The 21,725-nt window shown below is 48.5% G+C and overlaps 2 protein-coding genes across 3 annotated transcripts; both read left to right on the forward strand.

The window, feature by feature from the left end:
• The first annotated feature begins 10,922 nt into the window (after window positions 1–10,922).
• Window positions 10,923–12,827, forward strand: RAMP2 (receptor activity modifying protein 2). 2 transcript variants are annotated; one of them, XM_019981852.2, is made up of 4 exons: window positions 10,923–11,194; window positions 11,631–11,696; window positions 12,148–12,259; window positions 12,377–12,827. In XM_019981852.2, the coding sequence occupies exons 1-4, from the start codon at window positions 11,095–11,097 to the stop codon at window positions 12,630–12,632; spliced, it is 534 nt and encodes a 177-aa protein (XP_019837411.1). In that variant the 5' UTR covers window positions 10,923–11,094; the 3' UTR covers window positions 12,633–12,827. The 2 variants fall into 2 exon arrangements, with proteins under 2 accessions (XP_019837411.1, XP_070629632.1); XM_070773531.1 differs by having other exon boundaries at window positions 10,930–11,194; window positions 12,133–12,259.
• A 3,476-nt stretch (window positions 12,828–16,303) lies between these two features.
• On the forward strand, window positions 16,304–21,120 carry VPS25 (vacuolar protein sorting 25 homolog). Its single transcript, XM_019981853.2, has 6 exons — window positions 16,304–16,455; window positions 16,672–16,817; window positions 17,630–17,683; window positions 18,035–18,123; window positions 18,885–18,960; window positions 20,497–21,120. The coding sequence occupies exons 1-6, from the start codon at window positions 16,403–16,405 to the stop codon at window positions 20,607–20,609; spliced, it is 531 nt and encodes a 176-aa protein (XP_019837412.1). The 5' UTR covers window positions 16,304–16,402; the 3' UTR covers window positions 20,610–21,120.
• The last annotated feature ends 605 nt before the right edge of the window (window positions 21,121–21,725 follow it).

A 21,725-nucleotide genomic window follows, 5' to 3' on the forward strand; every position in this document is an offset into this window, starting at 1 on the left:
GGACTGAGACTGGAGAGCAATTTGGGAACCATCAACTCTGTTGGTAACTAACACCATGGGAGTGACCCACATTGTTTTAGGGAAGCATGAAGTATGCCAAGTGACAAGAGGAGAACAAATGTCTTTATTCTGCATAACAAAGACAATATATTTACAAAAATATTTTGATGTGGAAAGGAAGGAAGGTGAAGGGATTTGTGTCAGAGTTATAGATCTGAGTGTATAATCCATCTCCAACTCCACCTCCTCATTAACCCACCATCCCCCAAGATCTCCCCCAGCTTCAACACTGTTACCACTTTACACTCACTGCCAGGCTGTCTACCTCTTTCCTATCCATCACAGCATTTGGCATAGGACTAAACCCAGGGTTTAATAATCCTTGTTCACTAGAGGATTATAAAAACATCTTTCCACATCACCAATAATTGTGGGGTTCTTGGGGAAAGTTTGTCTGCCAATTGCTTCCTCTCTCCCTCTCTGAAGGGAGAGTTTTTCCTGAGACCAGGCTCTTTCTTAGCTGACCATGGTCCATGAGATACCATAAGCCAATTTTTTGTTTGGCTAGCTCTTCCTCTTTTTCTTTTCCAACCCTTCAGGTCTTTGTCCTATAAATTCGTAGAAAAACTGTTGGCAAGTGGTCAGCTACTGGACCTTTGAAAAACAGTACCATCACCCCTGCCCCACTCCTCCCGGCCCCACCCCCAGGCAGTTAATAGGAATAACTGTGTCACTCCTGGCTTCCAGTTGCTCATCTTGCTCTTAAATCGCAGGCCTCTGGGGCTGAAAGAAACTGGACAAAGTGTGCTGAGTAGCCTAACGAGGTTGGTTCTTTTTCCGAAAGTTCTCTATTGCGGAAAAATAAAATTATGTGTTTAATTTCTGAAACCTGAGGCCTGATTTGCCTTGGCAGCCCTTCTCCCAGGCTTGGCCGAGAGTCCAGCAACACTAGCACACTGATTAATACCAGCTCAACTTGCTCCCTGGAGAAGAAGAGCATTATTTACTTGACCATTTTCTTAAATCCTTTTTAATTTGCATGTATCTTAGCATGATCTGTTTGGCTTTAACATGCTGTATCTCTGACCAGTGGCCCCAAAGAAGCCTCAGGGAAGACTGTTCTTCTCTGTGCCCTCAGTATCCCTATCCCCAAGCAAGATTTTGTTCCACTCAGTGGTTAGAAACAACATTTCTGTCACACATTCTGTTCCTTCTGTTCTGTTCCTTCCAAGGCAGGCAAGTTCTAAGTGTTCTTTTGTCCCCTGCTTGTCTTCAGGTCACTGTTAGAAAGGGAGGCAGCCGATGCTTCCCAGAATTCAAACAGAATTCTGCACTATTCCTTTCTCTCTTCCAACTTTTCTCCCTTCCTCCTTCCTTCCAGCCCCCTTTGGACGGTGACCCCTCTGCTCATTCAGCCCCTCCCTTGTAAAGCCCACGGGGCTATCAAATAGCATTTCTCCAAGGGGACACAGGAGTGAAGAAAGGCTGAGCCCCAGACAGTCCCTGACAAGGGAAGTGTAAACACAGCTGTGGAGATGGGAGCAGACCATCCTCTCTCCTCCCCCATTTCCCACCCAGAAGCAGGGGAAGGCCACCCTGCTGTGGAGAAACAAACAAGCAAGCAAAGCACAGCACAACCCCAGAGCCTGCACTCAGGTCACCAGAAACTGGGGCTGCTGCCCAGGCCTTGGTGGGGCCAGCTGAATTGCCAGACCCCTCCCTGAACACTCAGAGTCAGAGGCAAAGGCAACTCCAAAGCAAGTTGAGGTCTGGACATCATTGAGCCTGGAAACATAGCTCAAGTTTTGAAGCTTCTCCACTCCCAGACATTTTGTCCTCTGATCTCAAAAACCCAGCTTTCCGCCTCAGGTACTTAGCCTCTGACCCCTAGTTGCTTCGGAATCATAATAATGCATTCAATTCAGCAAGTAAGAACAGGCCCACAATAAACCCTTGTCCGTGGCTCTTAAAAAGTTTAAATTCTGAACCTCCAAGCCAAAATATTAGAAAAGGGCCTCCTTAGCTTTTGTTAATTACAAGGTAAATAATTCTAGCAGGAAGCGGAATTACTTTGGGGGATTACTTGGGTGGGATTCAGGCCTTGCTTTGCACATACTCTGAAAGCTCCAAGCCCACGGCTAGGGTGGTGCTACCCACTCTCACTCTCTCAGCACAGTTAATGCAGGGCCTTGATCCCACGGGACACGCCTTTGGCATGGCCCTGCCTGGGAAGTGGCCCCAGTCGGGTGGACAGCTAATGGGCTGTGCTTCCTTCCTGGCTATCAGGGTCCTTGACTGTATAACTGCAGAAACAGAAAACGATCACAGCCTTCAAACACTGACCATTCAGTGTATGCCTGGCATTGTGCTAAGTTTTTTAATAATGGGTCATCTCATTCCATAGGAAGTCAGCACAATTCTTATGCTCATTTTACAACCGAAGAAACCAGGGCTTACAGAGATTGTGGAACTTGCCCAAGATCAGCCAGCTGGTAAATGGTGAGGCTGGGATTTGGGCCTCATCATTCTGACGCCAAACCTATGCTTGAAACCTCTTCATTCTCCCTCCTCTTGTCTGTAAGATCTTTTAGCTCTGAATCACAGGTCTGGATTGTCTCCATGATTTTCTCCTTTCACCAGTGGCGCCAGAAAGAGAAATGTGTTTGGGACTCTCCTCTGCAAGTTCAGAGGAAAACAGTTCCTAATCAACAAGGGGCTCCTTACTTCCTCTGTGCTGGAGATGCCAATCAAAGCTGGACACTGGACAGGCCCCCGTATCAGCAGGGCACAGCCTGTGTGCAAGACAAACAAATCCTAGTCAGACAGGAAAGGAGAGTTCCCCTTGGTTCTGTGACTTCCCCTTCTTTCTTCCCTGGCTTATCAGCAGGATCCTACACTGCTGATACTATGGTCCTTTGAACCCCACTGCAGCTATGATGGAGTACAAGGCTATAGAGACTTTTTTGGAGAAAGTACAACAGATCCCATCTACAGATCCCATCCATGACACCTGAGGGAAAGAAACAATGAATCACATTTATTTATATATTTAATACATTGCCTTTAGCATTGACATAAATTCATTAGCTGGTGGCTCAGACGGTAAAGCATCTACCTACAAAGCGGGAGACCCGGGTTTGATCCCTGGGTCGGGAAGATCCCCTGCAGAAGGAAATGACAACCCAATCCAGTATTCTTGCCTGGAAAATCCCATGGATGGAGGAGCCTGGTAGGTTACAGTCCATGGGGTCGCTAAGAGTCGGACACGACTGAGCGACTTCACTTCACTATTGTATTGGATGTGAACCTATCTTATCTTGTACAATCTTTGCAAAATGCCTGGGGAGGGGGTAGGTCTTGTCATCCCCATTTTACAAAGAAAACTGAGGCTCAGGGAGATTGACAACGTTGGCCATAACCACATGACTGGTAAGTAGGAGGGCTTGGCGTTCAAACCCAGGCTGGGACTCTCTGACTCCAAAGTCAGTATTCTTTTCAATAAAGTGTTGTGTAATGAAAAAAAAAAAAAACTGAAATTATGAAATGGGAAGGATCTCAGAATATCTTGGAAATAAAATTTCATAACTGTGTGTGGTACACATTACGATAGTAACTACCATTTATCATACGCTTACTAGTGCCAAGCATTGGGCTAAATGCTTTAACATGCATCATTTCTACTGCTTAGTGAGATACACATTAGTAACCCCATTTTTATAGATAAGAAACCAAGCAAGTTCAAAGGGATTAAGTAACTTGTACAAGGTCACAAACAGCTAAGAGTGATGGTGCTGGGATTCAAATTCAAGTCTACTTGACTCCAAAGTGTGTACTCTTAATCACTTAGGCAAGAGAAATAATAATAAATGTTGACTATGAGCCAAGCACTCCTCTAAGTTCTTTAGCTCATAACTTACAGATATTATATCCACTTTAAAGATGATGAAAATAGTGTCTTTTATAGTATCACTTAGGCTTCCCTGGTGGCTCAGACAGTAAAGAATCTGCCTGCAGACCTGGGTTCGATCCCTGGGTCAGGAAGGTACCCTAGACAAGGGAATGGATACCCACTCCAGTATTCTTGCCTGGAGAATCCCATGGACAGAGGAGTCTGGCGGGCTATGGTCCATGGGTTCACAAAGAGTCAGACACAACTAAATGACTAAGCACGTCAAGCTTACATTACACACACATGTGTTAAATACACATGCACTAGTGTCATATTTGCTTAACTTATGTTGGATCCTTGTTATGACCTAGAAAATGACTTTCTTCCTAGTGTCATGGACTTTTTCCCCCCAGTATCCATCTAAGTATTAAAGTCTGGGGAGAAAGGATGTGAAATGATAATATCTGCAGGTGAAGTAAACATAGTCAGGGCAGGGCTCATACTGAGTGGGGAAGGCCCCCTGTGCCACCTATCTGTTTGCTCTTCCAGCCAATCTTGCTCATTCCTTACTATTTCCTTCTGACTACCAGATCAGATAGTAGGTTGACTTCCATAAGGTGTTGATTAACCTTTCTTAGTCTCAATTTCCTCCTTTGTAAAGTGGGTTGCTGTGGTATCTGCATACATACAGTCCTGAGGAGTTTTGTTTGTTTGTTTTGGCTGTGCTGAGAGGCGTGTGGGATCTTAGTTTGCTGACCTGGAAGAAGCCTTGCCCTCTGCAGTGGAAGTGCAGAACCTTACCCACTGGACCACCAGGGAAGTTTGTGAGCTGGGAATTTTTAAGTGAAACAATTTGTGTGAAGCACTGAGCACACTGCTTGACTCCCTCAGGGTATCCCCATGTTATACAACACCTAGACTTCAGGGTGGGAAGGGTTAGAAGGGTTCCTAGGGGTGTTTTCAGAGGATAGTCGTAAAAAATGGAAGAAGGGTAAAAGCAATCCTGGCATCTGGCATTGGGTCCTCACAGCAAGCATGAGTCAGCCCCAGGTGCCGAGGGACCAGCAGTGTTCTCAGCACTGCTGGGTGTGTGCTGTGGTCTTTTGGCCATGGTCCTCTTCAGTCATGCTGCCTGAATGTCATTCTTGTAAATCTGGCCCGGGTTCTTTTCAGAAAAACAGCCTCCACCATGTGATGTCATGGTCCAGCCTGGGTCAGGGAGGGAGGTTGGGGGGCGGACATTGTGTATACAGAGTTGAGTAAAGCAGGATCTTCTTATTTTTAGAGGGACCCATCTGATCATGGAAGAAACTCTCTATCCTTCTCTCTTCCACTTAAGATTCAGTAAAGGGAACTTTCCTGGTGTTCCAGTGGCTAAGACCTTGTACTCCCAATGCAGGATCCCAGGTACTACTTATTCCCTGGTCGGAGAACTAGACCCCACATGCCCATGCCGCATCTAAGAGTTTGCATGCCGCAACTAAAGATCTTGCATGCTGCAACCAAGACCCAGCACAGCCAAATAAATATTTTTTTTTTTTTAAAGCATGAAGTAGTAGCATCAAGTAGTCCTGATTTCAAACCCTGGCTTTGCCAATTACTTCCTCTGAGACCTTGGGCAAATCACTCATGTTTTCTCCATTTCATCCATGGACAAGATTAATTCTGATGTTGTGGTGGGGAATTTTAAAGAGATGCTTGCAAATCACTCAGCATAAGTGTCAGGGAACACACTCTGCAGCACATAATAATTGTTCAATAAATGTAACTACTTTTGAGTCCCCAGCAGTTAATGAGGAATATGGCTTGACCATTTTCCCTGCTTTTCCCTCATAACTTATATATATGATAAGAGAGTCAACATTTTTTTCTGATAACCATTCTTCCCCATGAAAGACGGTCATGCTTCTCATGCCAGTATCCTGGAAATGAGGAGGATGGGGAGAGATGGAGTAGTTGCGTCCCTACTCCCTTGTCTTCCCTCCCTTAACCAGCTGGCTCCCTGACTGTAGCTCTTCTGAATTTCCCTGCTGCCTCCCAGCACTCTGAAGAAGATAGTCTCCTCTCTCCAGCTTGGAAAGATCAGTCCTTCCCAGCTGGAACTTTGGGCTTCCCTGACCCTGACTCTCCCCCACACCTTTTCCTGTGCTCTGTTCTTTATTTTGCAGACAGTGGGGGAAGACGCCAGCATGTGTGATTGTCTCTTCTCGGTAGAGATGGTAATTCCTGGATGCTCTGGATGTAATTTTACTGTGTAGGAGGCTGCCTGTGTTTTTGACTGCCTCATGTTGTTCTGGATTTGCCTATGAGTGTAGGGGGAAGGCTGAGGATTAGAAAAAGCACTCCTTCTTAGGATCAAATCACCTCTCCCCCTGCTGCAGGCAGGATGGCCATCGGCTAGTAATAAGAAGAGAAATTTATGTGGCAGTGAGATCCCTGCCCACAGTAAACTGTGGAAAATTCTGAAAGAGATGGGAATACCAGACCACCTGATCTGCCTCTTGAGAAACCTATATGCAGGTCAGGAAGCAACAGTTATAACTGGACATGGAACAACAGACTGGTTCCAAATAGGAAAAGGAGTACATCAAGGCTGTATATTGTCACCCTGCTTATTTAACTTATATGCAGAGTACATCATGAGAAACGCTGGGCTGGAAGAAACACAAGCTGGAATCAAAATTGCCGGGAGAAATATCAATAACCTCAGATATGCAGATGACACCACCCTTATGGCAGAAAGTGAAGAGGAACTAAAAAGCCTCTTGATGAAAATGAAAGAGGAGAGTGAAAAAGTTGGCTTAAAGCTCAACATTCAGAAAACGAAGATCATGGCATCTGGTCCCATCACTTCATGGGAAATAGATGGGGAAACAGTGGAAACAGTGTCAGACTTTATTTCTTTGGGCTCCAAAATCACTGCAGATGGTGACTGCAGCCATGAAATTAAAAGACACTTACTCCTTGGAAGGAAAGTTATGACCAACCTAGATAGCATATTGAAAAGCAGAGACATTACTTTGCCAACAAAGGTCCGTCTAGTCAAGGCTATGGTTTTTCCTGTGGTCATGTATGGATGTGAGAGTTGGACTGTGAAGAAGGCTGAGAGCCGAAGAATTGATGCCTTTGAAGTGTGGTGTTGGAGAAGACTCTTGAGAGTCCCTTGGACTGCAAGGAGATCCAACCAGTCCATTCTGAAGGAGATCAGTCCTGGGATTTCTTTGGAAGGAATGATGCTAAAGCTGAAACTCCAGTACTTTGGCCACCTCATGCAAAGAGTTGACTCATTGGAAAAGACTCTGATGCTGGGAGGGATTGGGGGCAGGAAGAGAAGGGGATGACAGAGGATGAGAGGGCTGGATGGCATCACTGACTCGATGGATGTGAGTCTGGGTGAACTCCGGGAGTTGGTGATGGACAGGAAAGCCTGGCATGCTGCGATTCATGGGGTCGCAAAGAGTCGGACAACTGAGCGACTGAACTGAACTGAACTGAGATCCCTGCCCAGGATAAGTCAATACAGGTTGAAGCCAGAAATCTCAGGTCAATGTCCAGTCGGATCAGAACCAGATCTTTCTTTTCCCAGGCACTGGGAGGTGGGAGTGGGGTAAGAACAGAGGAGTAAGGGATTGTATAGGGAACTCAAAGCCTAGATTCCACTGGACATAAGAGAAAAAGACTGAAGACAATATTATATAGCAATTAAAAAGAAAGAGGCATATTTATATACAGTATCAAGATAACCCAAGACATATTACTATCTTAAAAAAAAATCACTGAACAACAAGGATATTAATTCTAATTTTCCTTTAAGTCCAAAATATGTGGGGGAGGTGAGAAAGGAATGGGGGTATAATGTTTTCTGTTTTTAAATATTTTGCAATGAGTATACAGTTCGGAGAAGGCAATGGCACCCCACTCCAGTACTCTTGCCTGGAGAATCCCAGGGACGGTGGAGCCTGATGGGCTGCAGTCGATGGGGTCGCACAGAGTCAGACACGACTGAAGCGACTTAGCAGCAGCAGCAGCATACAGTTAAGTCCCCTACATATGAACCTTCAAGTTGTAAGCTTTCAAAGATGCAAATGTGCATTCCATCAATGTCATGCATAAATGAAACTGCAGCTTGCCCTCCATCTCCTATTGCTGATGAGCCTTTAGCTATACCATCACCCACCCTCTCTTCTTCCTCTAGGCAGTAACTCTTCTTGCCTGTTCACTCAATACCAGCCTCTGTACACCAGCTGTTGTACTGTACTTTATAAGGTACTGTACTGAAAGATTAAAAATGTTTTTGTTTGTTTTTATGTATTATTTATGTGAAAGTATTATAAGCCTATTACAGTACAGTACTATACAGCTGATTCTGTTAGTTGGGTACCTAGGCTAGTTCTGTTTGCTGCACTTAAAAACAAACTGAACTTATGAATGTATTCCCATAACCGAACTCGTCTGTATGTAGGGGACTTACTGTATACTTACGTATTACTTGCAACTAAGAAGTATGTCTTTATAGCAAAAAGATGTAGTTTTATTTTTTTTTTCAATGATTAATAGTTTATTTTCTAAGAAATTACAGATGCTTATATGTCAAAATTCTAACTTTCACATAAAGGTATTAGAATATACAAACTTTTTTGCAACTTGATTTTTTCACTGTATTCATTAGTTAAAATAAACAAATTTATAATTTAAAAAAAGATGTAGTTTTAAAGCAGAAATAGAAAGGAAAGGTAAGCGCCCCCCTCACCAGGGGTGGAAAATAGGACCTCGCATGAAAGAACCAGCCTCTGTCCCTAATGAAGTCCTTCTCTGGCCCTTGCTACAGATCATTTCCTATAACCACTTGGAAAAGATGAGGTTTCTAGTCCCCATTCAGTCTCAAATGACCTGCATAGCAGACTCCCAGTTACCCTGATGCCCCCAGAGGTCAGTGAAACAGCCAAACATCCAACTAACTAGGAAGAGTGAGAAGAGGGAAATCAGGAGAGGAAATTTCCAGATTCTCCAACAGGAGGTTTGGACTTCCAAGTCCAGGAAAGATTACAACAAGCCCTCCTTTGGAGGTCTCCACATCTTGATGCTAGCTTAAACCCAACTCTAGGGCTAAAACACCACTTTCTACCAAGTCACTTTTATTTCCCTTTTGCTACTCCAGTCATTATTATTATTTTGGGCTGCACTGTGCAGCATGTGGGATCTTAGTTCCCCAACCAGAGACTGAACTCTCACCTCCTACATTGAAGGTGCGGAGTCTTAACCACTGAACCGAAGTCCCTTATATATGAAAATACTGAGCTCCAAAGATGTGAAATGACCTACCTAAGGTTACACAGTGAGATAGATGTAATATCTGCCTTCAGAAACCTAATCAATCTTTGTTTTTATTCATTATTCCATATTGCTTTATTTAGAGTCCAACATGTGTTTTTGTCAACTTTCATCTTAATCCCAACCCCAATTCTAACCCACAGCGGACTCAGGTGCTTCTGGCCAATGGCAATAGCTGATGTTGCTTTCTGTCCCTCCTGGCTTCCTCCTCCCATCTTATTACCTAGAAGTCTCCCTCTTGACCATGCTTCCTTCTGAGAAAGTGCAATCACAGGTGGGAGGGAAGGAGTGGAATTTGGTTCTAGCCTGAAATGACTCCAAGGCTGCCTGGCTCTTTTCTGTACGTTGCAGAAGACAATCCTCACTAGGAAGGCTTTGGGGTTCATGCCAGTTCCCTTCTCCCTTTGGATTCCTTGCTAAAGCAACCTCTTGATCCTAACGATGGAAGACCAACAGGTTATCAGTGGCCATGATTTAAGAGCCTAAGACCCTGAGATGAAGATCCGAAGTGAGGTCATGAAAGATAATTTGTGGTGGGCAGGAATCCTGTAAACCAGGACACAGCAGCAGCTGAGTCCAAGGGTCAGTGTCTGGGAGTAATTTGGGAAAGTTTGGTGCTGACAGCTGTGTCTGGAGTCAAACGTCATGAACAAATCAGCTTCTGGGATCCTCAGAATGATGAAGCTCTGGCTCAGGACACACAGTCAGCTGTGGTATGGCAGCAGTCAGGGCCGCTGGGGCCCCAGACTCAGCCTTGCTGTTTCTCAGCTGCGTGACTTCAGGCAAGTCCTTACAAAAGGAGGAAAGGAAACTAGACTGCTGAATGAGGGCAATGCCCTTTCACAAGGATCACTCTCACTGCAGATCAGGGTAGCACCCCTCTTTTACATGGGAATAATCTGAGAATCCACTAAGGTAACTGAAGACATTGCAGGCTATGTAGCTGGAAAGTGGGAAGACAGGATTAGAACTCAGAGCCTCTGAGCTCCAGTCCCAGGCTCTTTCCTCTGAGCAGTAAAGTTTGTACCCCCTCACGATGAAGTCGCCCATAGTAGGTTCTAAACTCTTCCCTTCTCACAACCTTGGTCCTGAGGAGTTGTGGCCACCTTCTTGGGGATGGAGCAGTCATACTTTTACCCAGCCCTGAGTGTGGGGCTCAATCTGGTTTGGGGGGTGTCTAGGCCCCAGGGGGTGCCTCGAAGGGAGGGTATTTGGACTTTGGTTTCCCTGTACCCCATCCTCAGGCCTTCTCCCCAGGGGATTCCCAGGGCTGGCTCCCTTTCCTCCTCCTCCTCGGGTTTTGGCAGGCAGACTGACATCAGTGGGTGTTCCCAGGGAAAGGGAACTCTGAGTCCAGCTCCAGGCGCCCCTTCCCCCATGGCTCAGGGCAGCCGCAACCTCCAGCCTTAGAGACTGCAGTGTTGAGAAGCCCTCTGAGCTCCCAGCCCCCTCCCTCTTTTCACTATCTCCCCACACATTCCCACCTCACCGAGAAAGAAAAGGGGCCACTAGAGTTCGGGGAGCAGATGCTCGGAGACCTGACGAGTCCTGGGCGCCACGCGGCCGAGCCCAGGAAATGGATCCTGGTTCTGGGGTTACGAGGGGAGCTGTCCAGCCCCGCGGGGTGAGCTAGCAGAAGGGGTGGGCCAACGCCGGCCGGGCGGAGGGAGCGGCGGGCGCCAGGGCCGGGTGGGGCAGCGACTCCCCCTCCAGCCCGCCGGCCCCGGGCGTCGCCCCCGCCCCCCACGTGGCCGCAGCAGTCCCAGCCCCCGCGAGGAAGCGGCGCGGCTTCCTGCGGCTTGGGACCGGGATATAGGAGCCCCCGCCCGGGCCCGGCTCAGCGCCGCCGCTCCTCCTCGCCTGCTCGCCGTGCGATGGCCTCGCTCCGGGCGGAGCACGCTGTCGGCGGCTCGTGGCTCCCCGCCACCCGCTCCGGGCGACCGGCTGCGCTCCGCCTCCTCCTCCTGCTGGGCGGTAAGCGCAGCGCCCCGAGGTCCGGGCGGGAGGCGCGGGAGGCCCTGGAGGGGAGAGGGACTGGACGTCTCGGAACGGGCTCCGGCGTGCGGGTGCGGACCGCGCTGCCCTCTGGACGGTACCCGGCCTCACCGCAGCGAGGGCGCAGCGCGAGCTGCTTCCTACTTCGGGAAAAGCTGAGATGCCCGGGGCCCCTGCAGAAAGCTCTTGGGAGGTCTGGAGCTGGCGAAGAAGGAGGGGTTTTGAATGTGTGAAGGAATTGGTGCGGCCCCCTCTCTTCCGGGCACCGAGGCACCGCGTAGGGGCCTGGAGTGCTGCTCTGTCTCTTCTGAAAGTAGCCCTGACTTTCAAGAGTCTCAGACCCCAACACACACCCCGCTTCCTCCTGGCTCCACATCCCCATCCTCCCATCTCCCTGTCCCTTTTCTGCCCGTAGCTGTCCTGAAGCCCCAGGAATCCCTGGCTCAGCTTCTTCCCACCCCAGACAGCTCCAAGTCAGAAGGTGAGTAGCCAGCGACTGTGGGAGGGTGGCCCCGGGGAAGGAGAGAGGTGAGTGGGGATGGTTCCTTTCTCACAAGCCAAGCCCCAAACCCAACTGGTGCCCCTAAACTCCCTTCTGTTCTCTCTCTCAGGGTTTCTTATTGTCTTTCTACCTCTCATCCCACAAAGCCCCCAACCAGCTGTGAGCTGGCAGGTGGGTTAGAATATTCCTGAAAAAGTGTGTGTGGAAACTCTTGCCAGGCTGGAAAGTCCAGTGTACATGGAAGTCATTAAACTTTTCCTGAGCTGGGACTGTCTCCTCAGCTGGGAGTATCTTGCTTGGGAAATTTTCTGAGGCTCTCTGGGTCCCGTATTTGAAGATAGGAACAGCGGTTCCACAATGGAAGTACCTGGACCAGAGGGCTTGGACCGTGGGACAGGGTATAGTCAATGTGCAGCATCTCTACCCACAGGGAAAACGGTGTTGGAGACCTATGGGACAAATGTCCTACAATGTTGGCACGATTATAAGGTTCAAATGGATTCTATCAAGAAGGACTGGTGTGATTGGGCCCTGATTAGCAGGTAGGGGCAGTGCTGGAGGGCGGCTTGGGCCTGGGGCTTGTTCCCTGTGGGTGAGTGTGGGGCAGTCCTCTTTCTGGCCCCAACCCTTCCCTCACTCTAGCCCTCTCCTGTCTCTAGGCCTTATAGCTTCCTTCGAGACTGCTTGGAAAAGGGTGCAGAAGAGTTTGGCCTGGGCTTCCCCAATCCCTGGGCGGAAGAGATCATCTTTGAGACTCACAACATCCACTTTGCCAACTGCTCCTTGGTGCAACCCACCTTCTCAGACCCCCCAGAGGATGTGCTCCTGGCCATGATCATAGCCCCTATCTGCCTCATCCCCTTCCTCGTCACCCTCGTGGTGTGGAGGAGTAAAGACAGTGAAGCGCAGACCTAGGGTGGCATGAGCTGTTTGGCAGCCATCTTACTCCTTTCCTCTGCCACCACCTGGTCTCTCTCCTCCCCTCCCTACTTCCTTCTCTGGCTCCACCCCAACTGGAGATTCTTAGATTGGTGGAAATGGAAGCTGGGTGGGGTCATCGTGCAAGTTCTGTAATCTTCAAAATAAACCTTTTCTTTTTTTTTTTTTGTACGTTGTTCCCCTCTCCATTCCGGGGGGCGGGGTGGGGGGTGGGGGGCTGTGTCCTTCCAGAGTTTCTGTCATTCCCACAGGCCCTCAGCTCTGGGCAGCAGAGCTAGAAGAATCTAGATAGGTCCACTGTTTTGTTCACTTACTGGTCCCTCCTGAACTCCCTCCCCCACCTGAAGGCCATGCCCCTGTATCCCTTCCTCCCAAGGCCAGGCCTTTCCTGCCCCTATCCAAACCCAGCTTCAGGAAACTTGCAGGAAGAGACTCCCTTCCCGTCTGGATAGCAGCTGGGGAGGTGAGGGGGGTGGGACGAGAGAGGACTCTCTGCTGTGACTTCTGCAAGGAGGGGGTGCCATCCAGAAGCCCTGAATTTTCCCCTTCCTCATGCCTCAGTTTACTCCCAGGGCCTGGTAATAGAAGCCCTGATGGAACCAACGGGAGTCCATCCCTAAGGACCTCAGGATCGAGGGCAAAGGCAGTTTCCTCTGCTAGACTCACCACAGGACTTCCCCTCCAGGTCCTTGGCCCTCATCCTACATTGTCCTGGACCCTGGGTGGGTGTGGCCTATAGCCTGGCCACACACTGCCCCCTGGTGTCCACTAAAGCCAACAACCAGACGATGAACATGGCCTGGAAGAAGCTCAAAACTGAATTGTGAGATCAAAGACCTGTTATCCCCACAGCAACCACTAGTTCTTGATTGGCTGCTTCTTTTAGCTTCCTAAGCCGTGCTTATGCTCCCATAAGACACTTTCCCACTGTTAAGGGCCATACCTGGTGACCCACTGTTTCTGTATACAGACATTCCTGTATGTTCCTTGGATGGTGAGGCCCAGGTCTCACCACAGAACCTTCACCTTCAGTTCTCCCTGGGACAAACCTGCCAGGTCATCAGAAACATCTACACAGTAGCTTTGTTCTTTAAAAAGATACCTGTTTATTCCCTGTGGCACCTGGCACCTCTTTAGGAACTCTCCTTCCTTCCTTGTTGAAATATCTGCCTTCCTGAGTACATAGCCACTTCCTGGGACCTGCCTGTCTATTCTACAGATATATATCTATATATTTCCTGGAATATATCTATTTATTCTCTGAGACACACTTTATTCCCTAGGATGTTTTGAGGTTTCACCATGAGAATCTTTGCTCTATTCCCATAATGCATCTATCTTCTCCAAGGATGTATCTGTCCTCTTTTTGGCTCATATTTACCTTCATGCATTTTACTAATATACATCAAAAGCATATCGGTGTAAGTCACTATAAATAGCCTATTGTGTTGGGAAGACAAGTTAGATAAGGCTTGGTTCTGCTTTGATGTCTTTCATCTGGCAAGGGAGCTGACATGTGCAGACACAAACAAAAACAATGGAATGTGTGATGAGAATTATGCAAGGGATACAAGCCAAATGTCATCTGAGTATAAAGGAAGGAGGAGTCACATTTAGCTAAGGTGCAGTCTAGCTGAGGTCACAGGGGAGTGATTGTGGAGCTGGCATCTGACTAGGCCTTAAATGGTGAGGATTCTCCTATGGGAGACAGTAGAAAAAGAGATGAATTAGAAAATTACTGCAGTAATCCAGGTTTGAGAAAACAAGGGCATGGACCAAAGGAGTGCTAAATGGAGAAACAGGAAATAATTAAAAAGCAGGAAAAGGCAAAATAGGGGAGGGAATCCACAGGATTTCAATATGAAGGTGAACAAGAGGAGAGGTTAGAGCTGACTCTGGCTTTGAATTTGAGTTACTAGGACAATGATGGAAGTAATAATATTTAAAGGGCCATTAAGAGGAGAAGCTGGCTTGAAGAAAAATATACATATTATATATGTATAATATAACAATGGAACAAGATGTAACACACCAGGGAGTGAAGGGCTTCTGACATAGAGAGTTGGAAATGGGAGTGATCTTGTTGCTGCTGGTACTATAAAAAAGTTGGAGTTAGGAATACAGGTTTAGTCCTCTGCAGAGAAATGCCATGTGAAGCCATGAGAGGGATGAGAGTTCCCAGAGAGAAGGTGTACTAAAGAAAGCTGATGTCCTTAGAAAACATGCACACATATACAGTGAGGACTACAGAAAACAAAAGGGAAAGATCAGAATCAGCAGAACAAGGATAAAGAAAGCCAATGGACGCAAAGGAGATGGTGCCCTTTGAGAGAACATTATCCATCGAAGGGTTCACTCATTTAGTCATTCAACAGATATTTGTTGGGCACTTCTGTGGACCAGGGACTGTACACAGTGAAAGATGGACTTCAGTGGGGAGATGTTAGAGATCAGACAGGAAATTGAGAGGGTGGTAGAGTCAAGGAAACTACAGATTTTCAAGTAGGGATGACCTCAGCATATGTAGACTAGAGGAGAGGAGCCAGGAGAAAGGGAAAAAGAAGGGAAGATGATGCACAAAGAAGTCCTGGAGGAAATGGGAAAGGAGAGCCAAACAGATGCCAAAGGGTTGGCCTTGTCGAGGGGGTTCTCTGGCTGTCCAGCCCTTAAGACTCTGCACTCTAACTGCTGAGCTCGGGTTCTATCCCTGGTCTGGGAACTAAGATCCCACAAGCTGTGTGGAGTGGGCAAAGGAGTAAAAGTGAAAGAAATTGAGAGATGAATTGAGTGTGGTGACAGAGAGGAAGGACTAAGAGGTTCACAAGCATGGCCTCAATCTCATAAAAATAGAAGAGACGGGCATTCTGCAGAGTAGCAAGAGATGGGAACTGGTGGAATGGCTTGATGTGTATGGAAAATTTTGAAAACTGTGACAGGGAATGTGACAGGGAATCAATAAAAGTCCAAGCATCACTGGGCCGCACTGATAGAACAGCAGTGACGTCAGTCAGGGAATCTGAGACGCAATCAGAAAGTTCTGGTGACTTTTTTTTTTCCCTGTCAGTAATACTACACGGTTTAAGGCGTGAAGAAGATTGAGGAATAGGTGGGCAGTGATCGACAACTCTGGTTTGGAAAATGAGCAGCAGGGAAGCAGGCAAGGGGACAGAACTGAGTAGTCTAGGCTAGGCAAGAAGTCCTAAGACCAATGGAGTCCCGGGACTTGAGACTAGAAATAGAGGACGTGGGAGAGGTGAGACAGAGGTGGCTGTGTTCAAATATGGCAGCTCTGAATCATGGAAGCAGAGCCATTTCCAGGTATAAAAGCTACAAATGAGCTCCTGGGGAAGATGGAGTCGAAGGACACAGGAATTGAGGGGAACTGTGAAGGGTTTAAGTTAAAAGCGACACAAACGTTAATATTAAAAGAAGCCCCGTATAGTGGAAACAAGCCCAGGCTGGGTCCTGGAGACCTGGGTTCTGCTTGCAGTTCTAACTGTGCCACTTTGGGGAAGTCACTGTTCTCTCTGAGGTGGAATCAGAAGACTTCTCGGGGCCCCTTCTGCTCTAGCTCGTAAGGATATGGGGATAATGGCAACAAACGGGCTGACGAAGATCCCTCGGGTTGGGCCTCCTCTCTCCCCAGAGGCTCCCGGAACCTTTCTGCAGCGCTTTCTGTCCGGACGTGCCGGAGCGGAGACCGGAAGTCCTTTGCCGGCGGGTCCCGGGTTTCCTGGGGTACTACGATGGCGATGAGTTTCGAGTGGCCGTGGCAGTATCGCTTCCCACCTTTCTTTACGTGAGGCTTAGACCCCGAGAAGCCCCGATGGACCTCCCTCCCCTCCCCCGGACCCCGGGCTCAGCCCTAATGCTTCAAATGGGGAGGGGGAGAATGGACCCGGTCGCCATTACCCTCAGTCCCTCACTTTCTTCCCCGAATGCTCCTCTGGCAAGTGCTGCCGCTCGCCCTCTCTCAAGTCCTCTAATTCTGCGCCCCACCCGCTTCACCCGGCAGGTTGCAGCCGAACGTGGACACTCGGCAGAAGCAGCTGGCCGCCTGGTGCTCGCTGGTCCTGACCTTCTGTCGCCTGCACAAACAGTCCAGCATGACGGTGATGGAAGCCCAGGAGAGCCCGCTCTTCAACAACGTGAAGCTCCAGCGTATCCTCCCTCAGGCACTTCCACAGCCCACACACATGCACTTCCACCTTTCCCACATGCCCAGACTTCACACTCCCTCTCACCCACAGAAGACAGGTTCCCATTCAGACCGGCCTTGGGAAAGAGCCCGTTTGTGTAGCTGACATCCATTCCCTCGCCCCCCACCCCCGACGCCTGCCCCAATGCAGCACCAACTCCCTCTTGTCCTATACAGTGATGAGTACCTAGGTGTCGTTCAGATCTTACACTTTCGGCCCTGAAGCCAAGTACCAGGGTTTTTCGACCTGAGCCCTTTTGACTTGTTGAAACTTAAGTCCCTCTGTATGAGGTTCAAACTCTAGCATTACCTTTAGTAATTTTCTTAGCCTACTCCCCTCACCCAGGAAGTAAGGATGGTTTTCTTTTGCTGCCTGGTTCATCCTTAAAATATCTGGACAATGGTTGGAGGAAGAGAGGACAGGGAGTGAGAAATGATAGTACCTTTCATTCTCTAAAGCTCTTTTTAACAAACAAAAACAAAACATATTTTCTTTTTTGGCTGGCATTTTAGGGCCCCCTGCATTGGAAGCGCGGAATCCTAACTACTAGACCACCAGGGAAGTCCCTAAAGCTTTTCCTTTTAATCAGACTAGTTTCTCTTTACCTTCCTCCTCCCCAGTATGCAGGAAATGCCAGTTTACATCCTGTTGTGGAATTGCACATCTCAGTGTGTAGGAGGGAGAAGAGTGGTAGTTCGTAGCATGAGCCTGGCTCTGAGAAATTTCATCCCACCAGTTCATTCCATTAATGCCGTTCCCTTAACCTTAAACCAGGGAAGCTGCCCGTGGAATCAATCCAGGTTGTGTTAGAGGAACTGAGGAAGAAAGGTGGGTCCAGTTCATCAGATTCCTTATTTTTTTTCCTAGTGGGGTTCTCCTGAGGGCAAATTAGCACAAGTCTTTTCTTTTAAGAACTTTTTTTTCCTCTCCTGGCTTGGAACCCAGAGTGTTCTGTACAGTAGCCTAATTCCCTGGGCTCTTTCCCCACACTGGTTTACAAAATTGAAATTTCTCCATTTGTGCCCCAAGACCTGAAGAAGAGAATGGATGCCTTGCAGATAGTAAAACAATTTTTGAATTGCTCTTTCTGAAAGCTGAGTCTTTTCCACTCTGTTCCACCTTTAGTTTGCCTCTTTGTCTCTTCTTGGAGCACGATGCTTTCATAAGTATCTTTTGCAGGGAATCTCGAGTGGTTGGATAAGAACAAGTCTAGCTTCCTGATCATGTGGCGGAGGCCAGAAGAATGGGGGAAGCTCATCTATCAGTGGGTGAGACTATTCTGACACAGTGACCCATGGCAAAGGAGAATGACTGTATGCTCAGCAGATACCTGGTGTTTTCAGATCCACACTGAGCAAAGTGGGAGAGGGCAGAAGGAGGAAATGTAGGTCTTCCAGGCAAGCCTTTCAGTGACTCAGTTTCCCTGGTTGCAAAGAACTTCCCTGTCTTTGCCAGTAGAAGTCCAGGGGCTGTGTGAGGCCATGTTTGGAGAATGCAGTACTGGGAACCATGAATACTGTTGGCTGGAGCCTCTGGCCACAGAAGATAAATGGGGAAAGGAAGAGAAAAAAAAAAAACCTGGACCCCCTCCCCCATTACATCCTTATGGGGCTGCCCACAATATAAATGAGACTTTCTGAACCAATGTGGGTGTGGGGACAGCCTCTCTCCCCTGCATTCCAGGTCACCACCAGCCCTGAACATTCCCGAGAGAGAGAGGAGGGGAAGAAGCAGCAACAACCCAAATATAACAAACATACACCACCCATTTCTGAACAGGAAAACAACCAGGATGAGAGGTCATTCCTCAGACACGTGAAGGCCTGTGGTTTAGTGGTTCTGAGCATGTGTATACATGTATAAATATAGCACCTGTAGGGTTTGTGGGTTTTCGGCCACTCCTCTGCTGAGGTGACAGCTCTGGTTTGGGAATAAGTATCATTCCTGGGTCAGAGAGGTGGAGCTGGGAGTTTGCCTTCTCCCAGGAAATTCCTGGGTCTTACTCAGTCCCTGTATTCTGTGTCCATAGGTTTCCAAGAGTGGCCAGAACAACTCCGTGTTCACCCTGTATGAACTGACCAATGGGGAAGACACAGAGGATGAGGGTAATGCTTTTCCCTCTCCCCCCAGTTTTGTCATGTGAATTCTCTGTAATCTTGTTTAGTTGACATTCAAACTTCCCATGTTTTTGTCTAAATTCCAAATACTAAATAATACAAAGGTTGTTAACCCGTGTCCAAGATGTCTATAAACCACCTGAATTCACATGCAGAACACCCACAGTCTTTGTCTGTGGGGGTGTATATGCATTTATCTAGGGATAAAGTCCATATTTTAAGACTTAAAAAAAAAAAACCATTTTTGGCCATGCCACAGGGCATGTAGGGATCTAAGTTCCTCATCAGGTATTGAACCTGTGCCCCCTGCAGTGAAAGCATGGAATCTTAACCAGTGGACTGCCAGTGAGGTCCTCCATGTTATAAGATATTGAAGGGTGTCTGTGACCGATGAAAAGTTAAGAATTATTGGTGTAGATGCTGAATGAGGAACCAGGGCAGGAGATTAAGCCTGAAATCTGCATTCCTTGTTGACTCAGGCTTTCTTTCACCCTTTATTCTTATAGAGAGTTCAGGATCTGTGGGTGTCAGCTGAAGGGATTGGGCCAACACCCCCATCCCCAGCCCTTTAGAATACTTTGGTTTCTGGCCAGACTGGGATTTGTATACTGTTTTGATTTTTACATAGTGTAAATACTCTCTCAGCTCTTTTATCTCTGACTCCATATGTTGATCCCCAGGATCATCAAAAGTACCAATCTGAGCTGGGTAAAGGGGGCTCCTCCCCTTTCTGCCAGGCCTAGCTGCCCCAGTAGTTTACAGCGCTTGGCTTTCCCCTCTTTCCTGCAGGCCTCTACTTGCTACTCCCACCATCGTGCCATGACTTAAGTGCTGCAGCATTGCCCAGCCCACCACTCAGGCCAGGCAAAGCTGAAGGCTTCCTTGGAAAGCAAGCTCCCTGACTTAAGAGCTGGGCCCTGCAGGGGGTGTGCTGTGCAAGCCTGTTAGGACTTGCCTCCTGCCTCTCATAGCTCCCTGCAGTATCTTTGCCGTGTCTCCAGATACGCAGCTGGCCCGTGGCTCCCACCTTTGTTCTTTTGTTTTTTTTTACTAGGATAGGGCAGATACCTGTGCTGGATCTTTGCAGTCTCCTGGCCAGAAGCATGGCTATACCTCAGTGTGTTAGGACAGGTCCTACCAATGGGTACAGACGCAGTTAGGGACAGCATCCAGTGACAAGAGCCTTGACCTCCCTGGACTTGTCAGGGCCCCTTTTTTGTGGCTCACAAGCAAATAGGGTTACTCTTGAATATCGAGACACTAATGGGGGGATGGGGCAAGAGTGTGTAGGCTTTGAGTCTGACAGAGCAAACAGGAAGGGGGAAATAGCATGAACTCTCGTTTCATGTTGACTCAGGCTTTCTTCCACCCCTTACTCCTGAAGAATACCCAGAAAGGGTGGGTGGTAGCTGTAGCAGTACTGATGGCCTGGAAAGTTCTCTGCTTCCAGCTCAACTGCTCTCCTCAGAGGCCTTGAGCCCCTAGGAGCAGTGTGTCCCTGACTGCCCTTCTTTCCCTGTCCAGAGTTCCACGGGCTGGATGAGGCAACCCTACTGCGGGCTCTGCAAGCCCTCCAGCAAGAGCACAAGGCTGAGATCATCACCGTCAGCGATGGCCGAGGTGTCAAGTTCTTCTAGCAGAGACCTATCTCCCTTTACTTCTTACCTCCCACCCTGTCAGGGCTTTCAAAGGGAGACAGACCAAGTGTCCCCACAGACTGGATCTGTGACTCTGCCTGACTCAAAAGGGCTCTAGTCCACGGGTGGGTTTCCTGCTTATCCCATTTGTCTGTCCCTGGGATCCGGTGAGGCTGAGGTGCCAGGGAGGGCAAATGTGCTTCTCCTTGTCCCACCTCTCCTGAGCCAGGGTCTGAAACCCAACACTTCACTTGTGTCATACACGTAAGTACACACACACACGTGGCCTGCACAAGCTTCTGTCTCTTCCCCCAACCCCACTCTCCACCCCCACTCCTTTAGCTGCTACTGCCTCCTCTCAGGCTGGTGCTGGATCCTTCCTAGGGGATGGGCAAAGCCCTGGCTGCAGGCAGCCCTCCAGGCAATGTGAAGATAGAAGGCCCAGGACGGGGCCTGGCCGTGAGAGCTGGGGCCCAGCACTGATTTATGATTATTAAAAAGCTTAACCCCACTGCCTGCTGCTGAAGTTACTATTGGAATGAGCAAGGGGAGTACTGTGATCTGGTAACCATGCTGAGTGAATCCCCACCTACCTTGGGGGAGAGGTCATCCCGCACTGGGGGACTCTGAGCCTGCAGTTTTACATCTGCTGGGTGGGCTGTGTGAGGGAGTGCTAACGGAACACAGACTGGGGACCTCAGCTTTCTGTGTCTGCAGTGGAATAACTTAATGGCTCCCCTCCCTCACCACCTCCCCATTGAAGTCCTGCAGGACGCTGAAGCCCCTCCCTCCATCCATCTGGTCTGGCTCTGGTAGTTGAGGCCAAGGGGAGCTGAGGGGGAGTAAACCGGATATGGACTTTGGTTTATTGGAAACTTTGGCAAACAGAGGGGGGAGGAAGGAGAGCCCACAGAGCAAAAACAGCCACTTTGGCCAGGGCCAGGCTGTGGTTAAGGTGGGGAGTGGAGAGGATGGGTGACCCGGTCCTTGGTTTGGGGGAGGGGCTGGCTCTGTGGTGCACACACCCATCCCTGCGCAGCCCCGAGGGACTGCGACTTCGGAGAAAACCAGATCTTTCCACAGACCTCTGTATTGTCGGCCCGAGGCCATTCTGGA

The sequence above is a fragment of the Bos indicus genome, chromosome 19 (assembly GCF_029378745.1).
Source record: "Bos indicus isolate NIAB-ARS_2022 breed Sahiwal x Tharparkar chromosome 19, NIAB-ARS_B.indTharparkar_mat_pri_1.0, whole genome shotgun sequence".
Classification (NCBI taxonomy): domain Eukaryota; kingdom Metazoa; phylum Chordata; class Mammalia; order Artiodactyla; family Bovidae; genus Bos; species Bos indicus.